Here is a 14,344-nt window from a genome sequence, read left to right as displayed (position 1 = left end):
GGCAATTCAAATTGTACTAAAAACAGAACAGTTTGAGGCTCTCAAAGCACTTTTGTGATCGGACCCAGACTAACATCCAAGGCCAATGGTACATTTTCATACTATCCAAACAGGAACTGAACTATGATATCCTAAGCCAAACACCAACGTCATTAAATCAGATACGTGGGGTCGTTACTGTCGGTTGGAACTCAACTAAATTGTCAGCCATTTGACTTTCTTTATACGAAAAAGACAGTCAAACTAAATTAAAGCAAATAGGTTCTTACATGAGTCTCATGAGTCCCACAAAAAGAAACCAAAAAACGCGGTTTCAACTTTCAACGTAACATGCACTCACACGATGCAATACACACTAATACAGCTGTGATCTTCAATTATATACCCTCCATACACGCACATATATAATTTAAATATATATATACTTCAATTTTTTATATATAATAAAATAATGATAAAAACCTTTATTTAGATCTATCTTAATGGACTCAACAAATAAATCTTTCATTCACTACCCAGATCCAGAAATTTCCATAAAAAGCAGCTTTTGTTTTTTGGGTTTGATATTTGAGGCTTAGAGTTGGTGTTGCTTCTTCTGTGAAGCGTCTTGGTAACAAACTAACTAACAATCTTATTGGGTTTCTAAATTTGGAAATTATAGCAAAAGCATTGCTTGGATTGGATAAGTTTTCATATATGGAAAGTTCAAGAAGCAATAGAGTGGACAAGAGAGGGTATGAGCAGGATGTGGAGGATGATGCAGAGCACGTGCCTGGATCGAAGAAGCCAAAGTTGCCTGCTTTAGCGAGGTTTGTTTCGTATAATTTCTTCATTGAGTAATGAATATATTGGGTTTTTGTTGATGGGTGCTTTTGTTTTATTTTTAAAAATGGTTTAAAGTTTTCTGCTTTTGCTTTTTGGATAGTCTTTGTGCACATAAGCTCTGGAATAGTTTTATGGATTTGAATCAGTTTCTCCATTAATACTAGTTTATAATCTGATGCCATTTTCGCATTAGAAATTTTGTTGTGCACATAATAGTGTTACTTCAGAATGTCTTTTCCCGGAGTAAAAATCCTGTATCCCAATCTATTATTCCTCTTTTATACTCCACCAATCATGATCAGTCTCTTGCCATTGCAATTTGAAATTACTCAAATGTGAACTCAATCACATGATAGTATATAGGAAACATTGGATAGTTCTTCAAAAATATATACTTTTTTTTTTGGAGAAACATATACTAAATACTTGATAAGCAAGAAAGGGATGGTTAAATTTACTACTGACCCCTGTTTCTTAGATGGTTTCTTAGATAGTATGGAATTAATAGATGGCTATTAATGAGAGGCGAGGCAAAGGGGGTATAACTTTGTATGTATGTACTAAAGGTTTTGATTTTACATTTTGATTTCCTTAAACTTCTCTAGAAATTTGATCAACAGTATAGTTCAATATCACATGGTATTTCTTTTCTTTTCTTTTTTTTTTTTTTTTACATTATTGCTTAATGTTCTCTATGCAAGTTTTCAGTTTCAGTTTTGTGAGTCCACTTCAATGATTGTACAGTTCAATCTATGTGCAGTGTAATTGTGGAAGCTTTGAATGTGGATAGTCTGCAAAGACTTTGCTCATCTTTGGAGCCTCTTCTTCGCAGAATTGTAAGTCGTACAGTTACTTTTCCCAAGTGAGTTACTGCAAAATTGGAGAATCATTCTTTTATTCTGACCAGCCCTCTTTCAGCTGATAACAATTGCTGAGTTTTGGATAATTTTCCTTGCTCAGCAATAGAATTTGCATATTGGTTCAGTTTGTGGAAATGATTAAACTTCATTTTGTTATCTTAAAATGTTCATATCTTGAAAATTACTTTTTCTTTTAAGTTTCGCAAATGACAATTCATAACAATAGATAACTAATGTGGTTCTTTTACTACTTTTTGAAGTCCACCTACAACATAGTGAAAGGAATGAATCATATTACTTTGTTACTATCATCCATTATGCATTCACATGTATAGGACATATTGCATCTTTTCTATAGGCTTTTGAAAGAAATAATATATATATATATATATATATAATAATTCCACCATTTTCATAAATAACAGGTCAGTGAAGAAGTGGAGCGTGCCTTGACAAAGTTAGGCCAATCTGATCTGCCTGGAAGGTGAGTTCCAACATTAATATTAGATACTGGCAATTAGCATCCCTTTTTCATTTTCAGCCAGAGATCTTTATGATGCTGACAAAAGATTAAAGACAAATGACAATATTTTGGCAGCAGTAAGTAATCCTTTTTAGTATGAGGCATACTGACTTGATTAGAGAGTCTGCTACTTCTAGTGAGTCTCCTTGGGAATACATCATTAAGAAATATTAAACATCAGAGTTAACATAATTCCCAAGTTGCTGTAGACTTGTAGTTCATAGAATGTTTATCTATAAGGTTAAATGAAGTGGCAAAGTGAGATTCTACATATGCCTTTTCAGGGAATGATTGATGAAGAAAGTTATATTACATAAAAAAGGAGGATATTGTACACCCCTAGGGAAATGTAATTTCAAAGGCAATAAAATTTTCTTGGTGCTTCTGTGGTTTAGCATATAAAGTAGTAATGCAAATAAAGCATGGAACGTGCTTTAATCATTTTTTTTTCTGTAGTTATATCCTAGAAGATGGTGTAAGCAGTCATGGTTGAGTTTCTATGCAAGAATGGAAACAAATGAAGAAATTTATTATTCTGTCACACAAACAGACTTGTAGAGATGGAGGATGTTAAAGGATAAAAGAGTCTCATTCTTTTATTTCGTGTATGTGGACTTAATTGACCTTGTTGTGGTCTTCATGAGTCTGGAGACAGGTTTATGAAATACTAATTCTTGTATGAACTTCTAAATGCATCCTAGCTAATCCTAGTAGGCAATGAGATGGAATTGAATGCTTCCTCGATAATTGCATGTGGCTTAATTAAAGCAGACATAATTAGGACTCAAAAATGGATTTTGAGTTTCTTCAGTGCGTATATGAACCACCAGATTAAGAATAAATAGTAATGTTGTAACAGATTGCTGCCTAGTTTCTGTCTTAGATCAGCAGATTATAGACTAACAATTAAATTTTTCATCTATAATAGGTCTCCACCTCCAAGAATACAAGGCCCAGATGGAAAATGTCTGCAACTTCATTTCAAAACAAGAATGCCACCTCACCTATTCACAGGCGGAAAGGTTGAGGGAGAGCAAGGAGCAGCAATCCATGTTATGTTGCTAGATCTAAATACAGGCAGTGTTGTGCAAACTGGACTAGAATCAGCAGCAAAATTGAATGTTGTGGTGCTTGAAGGAGACTTCAATGAGGAAGCTGATGAAGATTGGACAAAAGAGTACTTTGAAAACCATGAGGTTAAGGAGCGTGAGGGGAAAAGACCACTTTTGACTGGGGATCTACAGGTAGTCCTCAAGGAAGGAGTTGGAACTCTTGGAGATCTCACTTTCACTGACAACTCTAGCTGGATAAGGAGCAGGAAGTTCAGGCTTGGTGTTAAGGTTGCCCCTGGATATTGTGAGGAAATTCGCGTTCGTGAGGCTAAAACAGAGGCTTTTGCTGTAAAAGATCATAGGGGTGAATGTGAGTTTTCAGAATGTTGCTACTTTTGCTTATGATAGAACAATTTGCATTGTAGTAGCTAGTAAGAATATTGAAGCAAAAAGAAAAAGTTGCTAGTAAGAATAGAGGGTAAGCCTTTTTTTTTCTTCCTTTTCATGGATAGGCACAGAAGTTCTTCCAATTGCATGCGTGAGTGTAACTCTATATGAGTTCTATGGTAATTTTTTTCTACAATCATTACTAAAATAGGTGCCATGAAGCAATTCAGTCAAATTGCTCATGACCCTCACTTGGGTGAAAAAGGCATTCTTTTCTGATATAATCTGGCAATGTAGCTGGTAAAAGGCTTTTTATTATAGTAGCTTGAGATTCAAACATCACCTTATATTGAAATTTTCAAATGCAAATTACTATAGGATGACTTTGAGCACATGAAGCTAAGAGTACAGAATTTCTGCAGAGTGTTTGGTTAAGATACCAACCATCAGAATTTCTTGGATACAGCATCCTTTTTTTTTCAGGTGTCTATTCAGCTCATTTTCTGTGAGTTGGATGGTGTTAGTCCTAGGTCAGTTCATATGTCTAGGTTCTTTAGATATAAAATTTTGTGAAATTCAAATTATTTTCTGTAATTGCAGTATACAAAAAACATTACCCTCCTGTGTTGCATGACGAAGTTTGGAGATTGGATAGAATAGCGAAGGATGGAGCACTGCACAAAAAGTTGATTAAGGCTGACATTGTGACTGTTGAAGATTTCCTCCGCGTGCTTGTTAAGGATGCACAAAGATTAAGAAGTGTAAGGATTTCTTCTGTTTTAATTCATTCACAAATGCCTTTCTCTTTTCTATTTATTCATATTCTTTTTTTGAGTTCAATTTTTGATTATTTTCTGTTCTTAATTTGTTGTTCATGATGTAGATCCTTGGGAGTGGAATGTCCAACAGGATGTGGGAGAACACAGTGGAGCATGCAAAGACATGTGTCTTGGGCAGGAAGCTTTATGTTTACTATACCGATGAGACTCATGGCACTGGTGTTGTTTTCAACCATATTTATGAGCTCAGTGGCCTTATTGCTGAAGGGCAGTTCCTCTCTCTTGAATCACTTTCCCATAGCCAAAAGGTTAGATACTCTTTATTACTTGGGAACGTTGTTCACCAAAACTAATCTATTAATCTAGCCAGATTTACCTTGTGGTTCTAAAATTATCTGTGCACACTGCACACAGTTTCTTGAAAGGCAGTACTAAAGTTGTAGAACTAGATAATTACAAAACTACATTAAAATACTACTTGGACGTTTATGGACATCCTTTTAGAGCAACATGACATCAAACACTCACGAAAAGAAAGGCATGAAATAGTTAAGAACAATTAAGGCACAGAATCTGCTAAGGTCACAGAAAGTGGCAAACAGCTGTAAATTTTTATTATGGATTGAGATTAATAATATATGATTATTGATTTTCTCCACATTTGGTGTTCTGCGAATTGGACTAATTGTGCAGTCATAAATCATAGCTACACCTCTGGCTTAAGGGATTGTGCAAACTGAATAAGAGAAGCTTGTCTGTTCTACATCTGTGCTTGATTTTTTGATGACAAAACATCTTTTTTTTTCTAGTTTGATAAGTTTTCATTTGATATTGCCTCTTTAGTAAATCTGCTCATTCATTTGAAACTTCATACAGATTTCAGTGGATACCTTGGTGAAGAGAGCGTATGATAATTGGCATCACGTTATAGAATATGATAGCAAAGTCCTAAACCCCCTTGCAAGTACTAAGAAGGGGATAAGAGCCTCAGCTGCACCTATAGCTGACCACAACTATGCCACAGATCACATTATAACAAATGATCAAAACAGGCAGCAGTATATCTCTGAACTGGGCACACAATGCCAATATAACCACCAATCAGTCCCTCAATTAATTGAATTTCCATTTGTGAGGTCTGATCAAATGGCAGATATGACATTAAATAACCCACAAGCAGCATTATCAGGCAGCACAGATTACATGTCAGTTGGGACTCCTGCAGATATTTCAGGAGATTGGTCTCAACAAAGAATTGGGCAGGGATCAGGAGACCCTTTTGCTGAGGAAATCCGGCTGAGGAGTTCAGAGATGTTGGAGACTGATGATATGCAAAGACTGCTAAAGACATTTAGTATGGGAGTTGGTGTTGGAATGGGAGCTGGTTTTACTCATCCTGATGAGGCTTGTTTCTCTTACAGTGTTCAATATGAGCCTCAGATGGATAGGAAATTTGGTCATGAGCGTGGTCGAAGCTCAGGTAAAGCAGTTGTTGGATGGCTTAAACTTAAAGCTGCTTTAAGGTGGGGTATATTTATAAGGAAGAGGGCTGCAGAAAGGAGAGCTCAGCTTACTGAGTTAGATTGACTTAATTGCTTGGATCTATTTTAGTCTCAGGTTTTAGTGAGATCATATAAATTGATGCCTTGAAATTGAACCATATGATTGGCCAGAAGATGGAGATAATGAAATGAAAAATTGGAATTTAATGTATTAGGATTGCAGGGCTATGCATGCTTTCAGTTTTCCTTGTGACTTCCTTGACCCTCAAGAGTGTACATGAAAAGAGATGAGAATGAATAGTCATGTATCAAGTTTGCTGATATTTTTCACCTCAATTTACTTGTTCCAAACATCTTTCTTTTCTTTTCCTTCCCTGATGAATTTCCACATTATGTCCTTTATTTCATGTGTTTGTAATATTACTATTTCTTCTCCATTGTCATTCACGATGTAGATTTATTCAATCAGAATCTTTTTTGCGTGTGCGCGTGCATAGATCTTAGATAAACTTTTTTTTAGGAGTCTCAAATTAAAAATCTAACATTAAATCTAACATTAAGTTGTATTGTGGCTTCTAGTTTAAATTAATTGGTATAGTCTATTGTCCTTAAATAAAATAACTTGTGTCCAAATCATGCTTACGCCAAAAAGAATTATAAGTCTCAAGTTATTTATTTATTTATTTTATTCTTAACCATTTAACTTCTAAATATTTGTGGTAAACAATTATGTTCTCTCTAACTAAACAAAATGGGCACACAAAATTTATCATCATGAATCTTACAATGTAAGGATGTTTTTTATTTATGTTAATTAAGAAGTTTTTGTAGGTTTTAGTCCGACCAAATAGTAAGTCCCATTCCTTTGTCATCAAATAAAGGACATAAAATCAACTCCTGCTATGCTAAAAGGAAGTTTTTCGGGAAAGAGTAATTATCATAGAACAAATGTCACTCATAGGTTCAAACTCTAATGTATTTATCTAACTTTAATCATATTGAATTGTATTTATTTAAAAAGAAGGTAATCAGCCTCTCCCTAAAAAAATTATTGGGTGTAAAACTGTCTACCAATTATCTCTCTTAAACTCTGCAAAATAAGTTTTGTGCATGAATACTATCGCGTTGTAGTTGTAAATAAAAATAATTAAATAAAGATGCTTTCTAACATGACATCAATAGTGAGGAACCACTTTTAGTAATTTATAATCACACATTAGCTGTGGCTTTTAGTATTATTTAAAATTAAAAAAAATTAAAAAAAAAGCTATAGCTTTCATAATTGTTTTAGAAATTTTTAGGTTTTAGGGTGAAAGATGTCGCTTTTAAAAGTCCAGTAATTGCCTTGACTAATAATTTCGTATCATTTTTTTGTTTTATTTTGAGAAACTATATAATTTCGTATCTTTTGGTTGTGCATTGGCGTTAAGAATAGGTTTTGGACCAAAAGATCCATAGCTTAGAAACCACCATTGTGACTTTGAAAACCTAATTGAGCCTGCTCTAAATTTCCCACCACGTAATGGACCCACATTGTATGAGATCAGCTGACAATTAGCCACTGCCAAAGTTTCCAACATTTCTATGACCAAATGTAGCAAATTACAACGATATATGATTTCCAGGATACTTGTTTACTCTTCTTCATATTACTTGATAAATAATAATAAAGTGTGGGACTTTGTTCAACTTTAGAACTAACCAACCTGAATATATATGAGACTTGAACTTCGACAACACAGACAAAAGAACATGTCATGTTGCCAACAGGTTTTAAAACCTCTCTAAGTAACAAAATCCTCAAAAGCTGGAAATCCTACCAAATTACCAAGAACTTCGGTTGCAGTTGTAATAGAAAAAAAAGCCAAGGCCTTATGGATCATAGATCTTGATAAAATTAAGAAATTTCTATACATCTTACACACTTCTTATTCATCTTATAAAAATGAGAGACGTTTTGAAAGCCAAGAACTTCTCATGCCAATTATTCCATCGACAAAGAAAAGATGAGTCAAAGGAATTAAATAAGAAAAAAGGTCTCATGTTAACAATTCCAGACAGGGAATAAAATTTTGTAGCAAAGAGGAAAAAAGAAGTAAATACATAAAAGATGAAGAAAATAGATAAGATACAAGCTACTCTAGGTAGAGTAAATTTGCCACTTTGATGCCCTTCAATTCTCTAGGAATGACAAGTCTCATATACATGATCCAAGAGAGTAAGCATTTATTCCAAATTCCCCATCGCTCAACACTGTCTGATTTTGTTCCTGCATCAGGATCCCATCATAAAAAGCTCACGAGGTATAGAAACATAAGTTATCTTTATAAAAGACCATGAATACAACAGAGATTCATATTGCAATGAACAAAGCTTATCTTATAAGAAATAAATAGACACTAGATTACTTAGCAGGTACAAATGGTATGTATCAGTATTCGTGGTTCGTATGACAACTGAAAATCTTCCTTTCAACTTCCACTTGTACTGAAATAATTGTAAAACTACACTGGAATTCATTGTTTATCTGGTATTCAAATGACTATATGTCTCAGCAATAAAAGTAATGTAATAATGGTATATCATGCCATAATCAGCCTATTTAAGGTTTTTAATTCATACATTTATTTTCTTTAATGTTTTTTTAGTTCTATGTCATACAAATATTTAACTCACTTGAATTCAGCCCTATTCTTAGCTGATAAGGATCAGGTACACGAATTCTTCATTACAAACTAATTGGGCTACGCTACATGGATTGTTTTTCACCATTCAACCCTATCAACGACCACATTCCCTGCTAAATCTTCAATGAGCATATCTTCAATAACAACTGTGAATGATCATTTTCATCTCTGCTACATATTTATATACAAATATACCTACCAAAATAATAAAATAATTCCCTACGACTAAACTAAAAAGGTTTTGCTTCATTTGAGTGATCTTTAAGATAAATTATCCCAACAAATTCCGTTACATTTAAGTTACTTATATTACACATGTAATGCATTTGGTCATCATTAATTTTCAAATACACGGCATGGGGGAGCTAGAACTTGAGTTGGTTTTACGCATGTAATCTATATATCAAGGATTTATGTGCAAGATTATTATGAACCAATTTCCAGTAGCATGGCATGATCAGTTCATTTTTCAAGAAAACAATTCTTTCCACACAAATAAAACCCAACGATAACTGAACAGAGGGCAGAAAAACATAACAATTACAATTCCTTTGAAAGAACTTTGCTTGTGAAGCAAGGAAACAGAAGACATTTTTTTTTTTTGCCTTGGAATAACAAACCAGAATTATAACTAATTAGAATTTTACCCATACAATTCACTGAATCCGAAAATTATCTTTAGAGAAAGACACCTATTTAAAATCAAATTTTGGACAAAAAAATGCAATAATATGACATATCAAGAATTAAAAAACCACAGAAAAAGCAGGATATTTAATCATACCCGTTTCATCATTGCATTCATTATATCATCCAAAGACTCATAACCATTTTGAATGAAACCATCCTGTGACTTTGTTTGCCCCAAGAGGCAGTCCTCATTGGACTTTATTTTTGCGTCCACAGCAGAATTTTCAAACTCACTGTGCTGAGCGTTTGACAGAGCACCACCATTTAATTGGCCAATCAAAGACACATCAAAGCTTCTGCCGCAGATTGCACTATTTTGGTCCAAACTCCGGCCTAGGGGACTCACTATTCCATTGTTAGAAACCATAGAATTTATGTCACTGAAACTATGATTCATGTTTGGATTGTAATCTTGTTTATATTCTTCCCATCTCTGCTTTGATGTGTAAGTAATATTATGAACAACATTACCAATCAAGCCTTCTTGACATACGTCTCCTGAATCCCCAAGACGACCTGAAACTACATTTGTTGAAGGAAATTCAAGTGGACTGTTCCCAATATGAGGGCTGGTAGAAGATATACCCAAGTTATTTGAAGCCATTTGATCATGATTAAAAGGCTCACTCAATGGCAAAGCATTTGATGAAAATCTGGATAACTGAACCGCACCCTGCCAGCTTTCATCACTTCGATTATGATTCACAAAATTAGATGAACCACCAATGCTTAGGTCAAAAGATTCTGGATTCAGTGAAGCCACTCCAAGAGAAGATTGATTTCCAAATGCTCCCCTATTATGTGTTTGTTGTGAGTTCCCTTGTAACATCAAAGGACTGCTTGAGGCCCTGGATAATAAACTACTTGAGCAACCAACAGTCACTCTATTGTCAGGGAAACTACCAGAGACAGTAAAACCTGTTGAATCCTTAATGGGATCAAAATCTCCAATGCCTGTAGCGCACTTGCTCTGTTGCAACTGGTTAAGCTCTAATGATGTCGGAATCCCTTGATATAAACCTGCACTTTGGTTTGGAGGCAATAAAGTTGGCTGGAGCTTCCCAAAAGTATTGATGGAGCTGGACAAGTTTTGACCGCTCGGTTGTATAAGTCCAGAAGAAGTAATTCCTCGAATGTTCAAACCAGCAGGGGAGTTGAGTCTACCAAACATCCCACTTGGTGCATATGATGATAGAGTTGAGCTAGAGAGCCTTCCAGATCCAGCCAAGTTGCGAAACTCTCCGAATCCATCTAGTGAGGCCATGCGCAGGTAAGAAGAATCTTTACCCCCCAATGCAGCAACCATATTAGCTTGCTGAGTTGCCACACTACTGATTCTTTTCAGGTAGAGCCTATATTTCTGCAACATCAGATAAGACAGTAAAATTAAAAGATGCCACTGCATTGTAAATCATTATATTTTCTTAGATGTCCAAAATAAAGTGAGTTGTTTCCATTAGGTTATATGTAAACCAATTTTTTCATGTAAGCTGAGCACCTCCCCAGCTATTTGGGACAGCCAATCAATTACTAAATTCCCAAATTGCACAGACTACAGCTGATACAAAATTAATCACTCTTATCTTTGATAAAGTAAGAAATTCCCTCAGTTATAACTCAAACATCAAAATTCTCCTAATCCACCCATGTTTTGTACCATGCAAAAAAATCTAAACTCACTCTCCAACTCTTCAGTTAAAAAGGAGGGTTTTATTTTATCATAGCAGGGTTTAGGGGTCGTCCCAAACAGCAGCTTATTGAAAATATTACAAATAATTTAAATAAGAATCAGTATAGCTTAACAGGAACCGTGTTCCTTTTTCAGATTCATTTTTGAAAGGTTTCCAAATGATCAAATATTTGACAATATTAACAGCCTTCAAGTTAAACACAATACTAATTTATCTAACCAAAATCGAATGTTGCTCCTAAGCTCAAAAAGCTTTCTAAGTCAAGAATTTCTCAATGAAAAAGCATAACGATATTAGATTTGTTCTTAAACATGAGGAAGAAAAGAGAAAGATCTGTGCCTGCAGATGGCTTGCCACATTTTCCCTTGTAAGTCCTTCAACATCCATCAGGTCAAGAATTTTCTTAGGAACAGCCTCTGCATTAGAATTAAAAGACATCAGGCATGATTCTTTAGTCAGGAAATTTAAATTTTTACTTTCTTGTAGCAGAGACTCACTTTCAAGTCCCAATTGATTTACAGCTGCCACAAACTTTCTGTGCAGCTCTACAGACCAAACTACCCGTGGCTTCTTCTGGCTTGATGGGTCTTCACTGTCATTTCCATTTTCATCACCTTCTTCTTCCTCGTCTTCATTTTGGTCCTTCCGCTTCCTACTGTTTTTCCCATTCTGATCTGCAATACCCAATGATGAGGCACCTTGTCCACTCTCGCTGTTACCATGGCGAGCCTTGTCTTCATTGGGGGACTTGTTTTGGTCCTTGGGTTCAATTTTTTTTTTCCGGATCACATGTTGCCATATGTTTTTGAGCTCTTCAATCCGAACAGGTTTCAACAAATAGTCAACAGCACCATGAGTAATTCCCTTCATCACAAGCTTGGTATCACTATGAGCTGACAACACTGGAACCACATGGAAAGGCAAAATTAAGCCAATTAACCAAAATTCTGAAACAACAAGTATCTATTTCTCACATTGAGTACTAAATGATAACCAGGTCACAAGAAAAATCCTTCCACTTCAACTAGAAGCCTTTGACCTTACATCTATTACAAAATTCAACACAGGTTTTGGGGACACAAAACCAATTTACTCTAGAGTTATATCTCAAAAAACAAATAAGAAGATGATGCTTACTGATGACAGGAAGGTCCATTTCAAGGCCCACTAGCTCAAGGAGCTTGAAACCATCCATGTCTGGCATATTCACATCACTGATAACCAGGTCAAACTTGTCTCTATTCTCCCTCAACATTTCCAGTGCTATGACCGCTTGATTGGCCGTTGTAACTGCAAAAAACAAGATATCAGATATAAAAGAAAGCACCCAAAAAAAAGAGGTGAAACCCAGATTCCATAATCAAACAAGACACATTAATATGCATCCAACAAGCAAAAACATAATCTGCATAACAGGAACAGTATACAACGGAAAATAACCGCCCAATAAAAACAAAGAGAAACCAGAATTATATTTAAATACTCAAACTTCAAATAGGGAATTAAAATCGAGTAAATACTCAATACTTTGGAGCAATACTTCCTCCTCTCACATAATAGGAGGTCCAAAGGGTTAAAAGCAATATGGGATCTACACTTTATGTTAGGTTCTACAACAATCCCATTAAACATAATCTCTTAAATATTCCTCCTCATAATGCAAAAGTGGATTGTAACATAGTAGCAGATTAACAAAACTACTTAAAAATTGATACACACAGCACCAGTATAGAATACTGGTCAACGTAATTACATTCAGTTTCCCCTAAAAAAAGAAGAAGAAGCAAACAGACAAGTTTTGCAAAATTTCAAAAACAGCAAACTACTCCAGCAAGACCCACATGTTGCAAAAAAATCAAAATTCAAACCCAACTTCATAAAAATTGAAAACAATTAAAAGATAATGGAAACAGACCTTGATATTGGCATTTTCGAAGCAGAGTATCCAGCAATTTGAGGCAAATAGGGTCGTCATCCACAGCCAAAACACGCATACCCACTGGAAACTTGTCATAATGACTCACATCTTTACTCACCACGCCACCCCTTTGGTCCTCCACAGTCATTGTGAACCAACAACTCTACGAAAAGACCCAGATGAGAAACAGAGCACCCAAAACAGAGATCACAGAACAAAGTTTCAATTTTGAATGTTGAGACTCGCTTTTCCAAGTCCTTTTCACCAAACCCAGTTCACAAAATACATAAGCAAGAAACTTTGAGAGAAAGAGAAAGAGAGAGAGAGAGAGATCAAAAGGAGGCACTGAGAAAGTGGCTAGAGAGAGAGAGAGAGAGAGAGAAATAGAATGTGGAGGAGTAAGTAAAGGCTGTACAAAATGGACAATGATGGTGATGGCCAGAACAGAGTGAAGGGATTCAACCCAACAAAACAGAAATCTTTTTAGTATTTTAGTGAAAGACTTTCTCTCTTGCTCTCTCTCTCTCTCTCTTCTCTGTTGAATTGTTCTCTCTCTACTGTATATTTTGTCTTTAGCTTTTTTCTTCCCAACAGAACAGAAAAACCTTTTCTTTTTTAAATTATTTTGATTGATGGATGGGTATTATTATTATAATAATATAATACACCTCTCTCTCTCTCTCTCTCTCTTAAACCCTTTTTCAGTGTTTCTTTTTGGGTAAACTCTCTCTCTGTCTTTCTTTCTCTGGTCTCCATATGGAAGTAAAACAGTGCAACACCCTTTTGGTTTGATAATATACATCTCATGTCCACGACAAGTTGATAGACCCTTAACCCCTTTACTTAAAAAAACAAAAATACTAAATACTGGTAATAGTGGTTTGTAAGTCAAATGTACTTTCTGAGACTATTAAATTATAGTCAGCCAAAATCAATGGGGTCCTCCCTCCATATAGCTAAAATTTTATAGCACCAATGATTTAATCATGTCTATCATAAGTATGCTTTTCATGTAGAAATTATATGGTAATAAGGGTTATAATAAGGTTATTAAAGTTTATAAATATTACTAATAATTCCAAATACTGACTCATTTTTCAAAACAAAAACAAAAAATTTAATGACTCCTTAATTTTTATTTATTTCTTAATAATACCAGATTTGAAAAGAAGTTTACATGTGTAAAAAATGTCATGGTCAACCATGGAACATTCTGCTAAGTTATTACTCGGCAGAAATGGTCATTATTTTAGGCCTTAAATGCTATTGATCTTCGAATATCCCCATTCTGGAAATATTTTTACTGCTCCTAACAAAAAAAAAAAAATATATTCTTTTATTGATTGTGAGGGACCCGTGACTTGAGCCCTTCCTTAAATAATTTGGTCCCATTCCAACTTTTTTTTTTTTTTGAGAATCGTCCCATTCCA

General features: G+C 34.9%; 2 protein-coding genes across 3 annotated transcripts; one reads left to right on the top strand and one right to left on the bottom strand.

Annotated features, from left to right (window-relative positions):
* Positions 1-470: 470 nt before the first annotated feature.
* LOC142622249 (calmodulin-binding protein 60 E-like) lies at positions 471-6,292 on the top strand. Its single transcript, XM_075795695.1, has 7 exons — positions 471-809; positions 1,586-1,661; positions 2,111-2,169; positions 3,137-3,630; positions 4,248-4,408; positions 4,531-4,734; positions 5,303-6,292. The coding sequence occupies exons 1-7, from the start codon at positions 697-699 to the stop codon at positions 6,011-6,013; spliced, it is 1,818 nt and encodes a 605-aa protein (XP_075651810.1). The 5' UTR covers positions 471-696; the 3' UTR covers positions 6,014-6,292.
* Positions 6,293-7,883: 1,591 nt separating this feature from the next.
* On the bottom strand, positions 7,884-13,498 carry LOC142621614 (two-component response regulator ORR23-like). 2 transcript variants are annotated; one of them, XM_075794911.1, is made up of 6 exons: positions 12,912-13,498; positions 12,134-12,286; positions 11,494-11,898; positions 11,336-11,412; positions 9,400-10,665; positions 7,884-8,197 (listed from the first exon to the last, which is right to left on the bottom strand). In XM_075794911.1, exons 1-6 carry the CDS (start codon positions 13,060-13,062, stop codon positions 8,126-8,128), a joined length of 2,124 nt encoding a protein of 707 aa, XP_075651026.1. In that variant the 5' UTR covers positions 13,063-13,498; the 3' UTR covers positions 7,884-8,125. The 2 variants fall into 2 exon arrangements, with proteins under 2 accessions (XP_075651026.1, XP_075651027.1); XM_075794912.1 differs by having other exon boundaries at positions 7,884-8,185.
* Between the last annotated feature and the right edge of the window lie 846 nt (positions 13,499-14,344).

Source organism: Castanea sativa, chromosome 1 (genome assembly GCF_040712315.1).
Source record: "Castanea sativa cultivar Marrone di Chiusa Pesio chromosome 1, ASM4071231v1".
Classification (NCBI taxonomy): Eukaryota; Viridiplantae; Streptophyta; class Magnoliopsida; order Fagales; family Fagaceae; genus Castanea; species Castanea sativa.
This window is presented reverse-complemented; position numbering and strand designations above follow the sequence as displayed.

Excerpts from the sequence above, each read along its gene's own strand:
- LOC142622249 (XM_075795695.1), top strand. The coding sequence starts at position 697 with ATGGAAAGTTCAAGAAGCAATAGAGTGGACAAGAGAGGGTATGAGCAG. Across the intron at positions 2,170-3,136 it reads CAATCTGATCTGCCTGGAAG|GTCTCCACCTCCAAGAATAC; the intron begins GTGAGTTCCAAC and ends CATCTATAATAG. Across the intron at positions 4,409-4,530 it reads ATGCACAAAGATTAAGAAGT|ATCCTTGGGAGTGGAATGTC; the intron begins GTAAGGATTTCT and ends TTCATGATGTAG.
- LOC142621614 (XM_075794911.1), bottom strand. The coding sequence starts at position 13,062 with ATGACTGTGGAGGACCAAAGGGGTGGCGTGGTGAGTAAAGATGTGAGT. Across the intron at positions 10,666-11,335 it reads ATGTGGCAAGCCATCTGCAG|AAATATAGGCTCTACCTGAA; the intron begins GCACAGATCTTT and ends CTGATGTTGCAG. Across the intron at positions 8,198-9,399 it reads TGAATGCAATGATGAAACGG|GAACAAAATCAGACAGTGTT; the intron begins GTATGATTAAAT and ends ATCCTGATGCAG.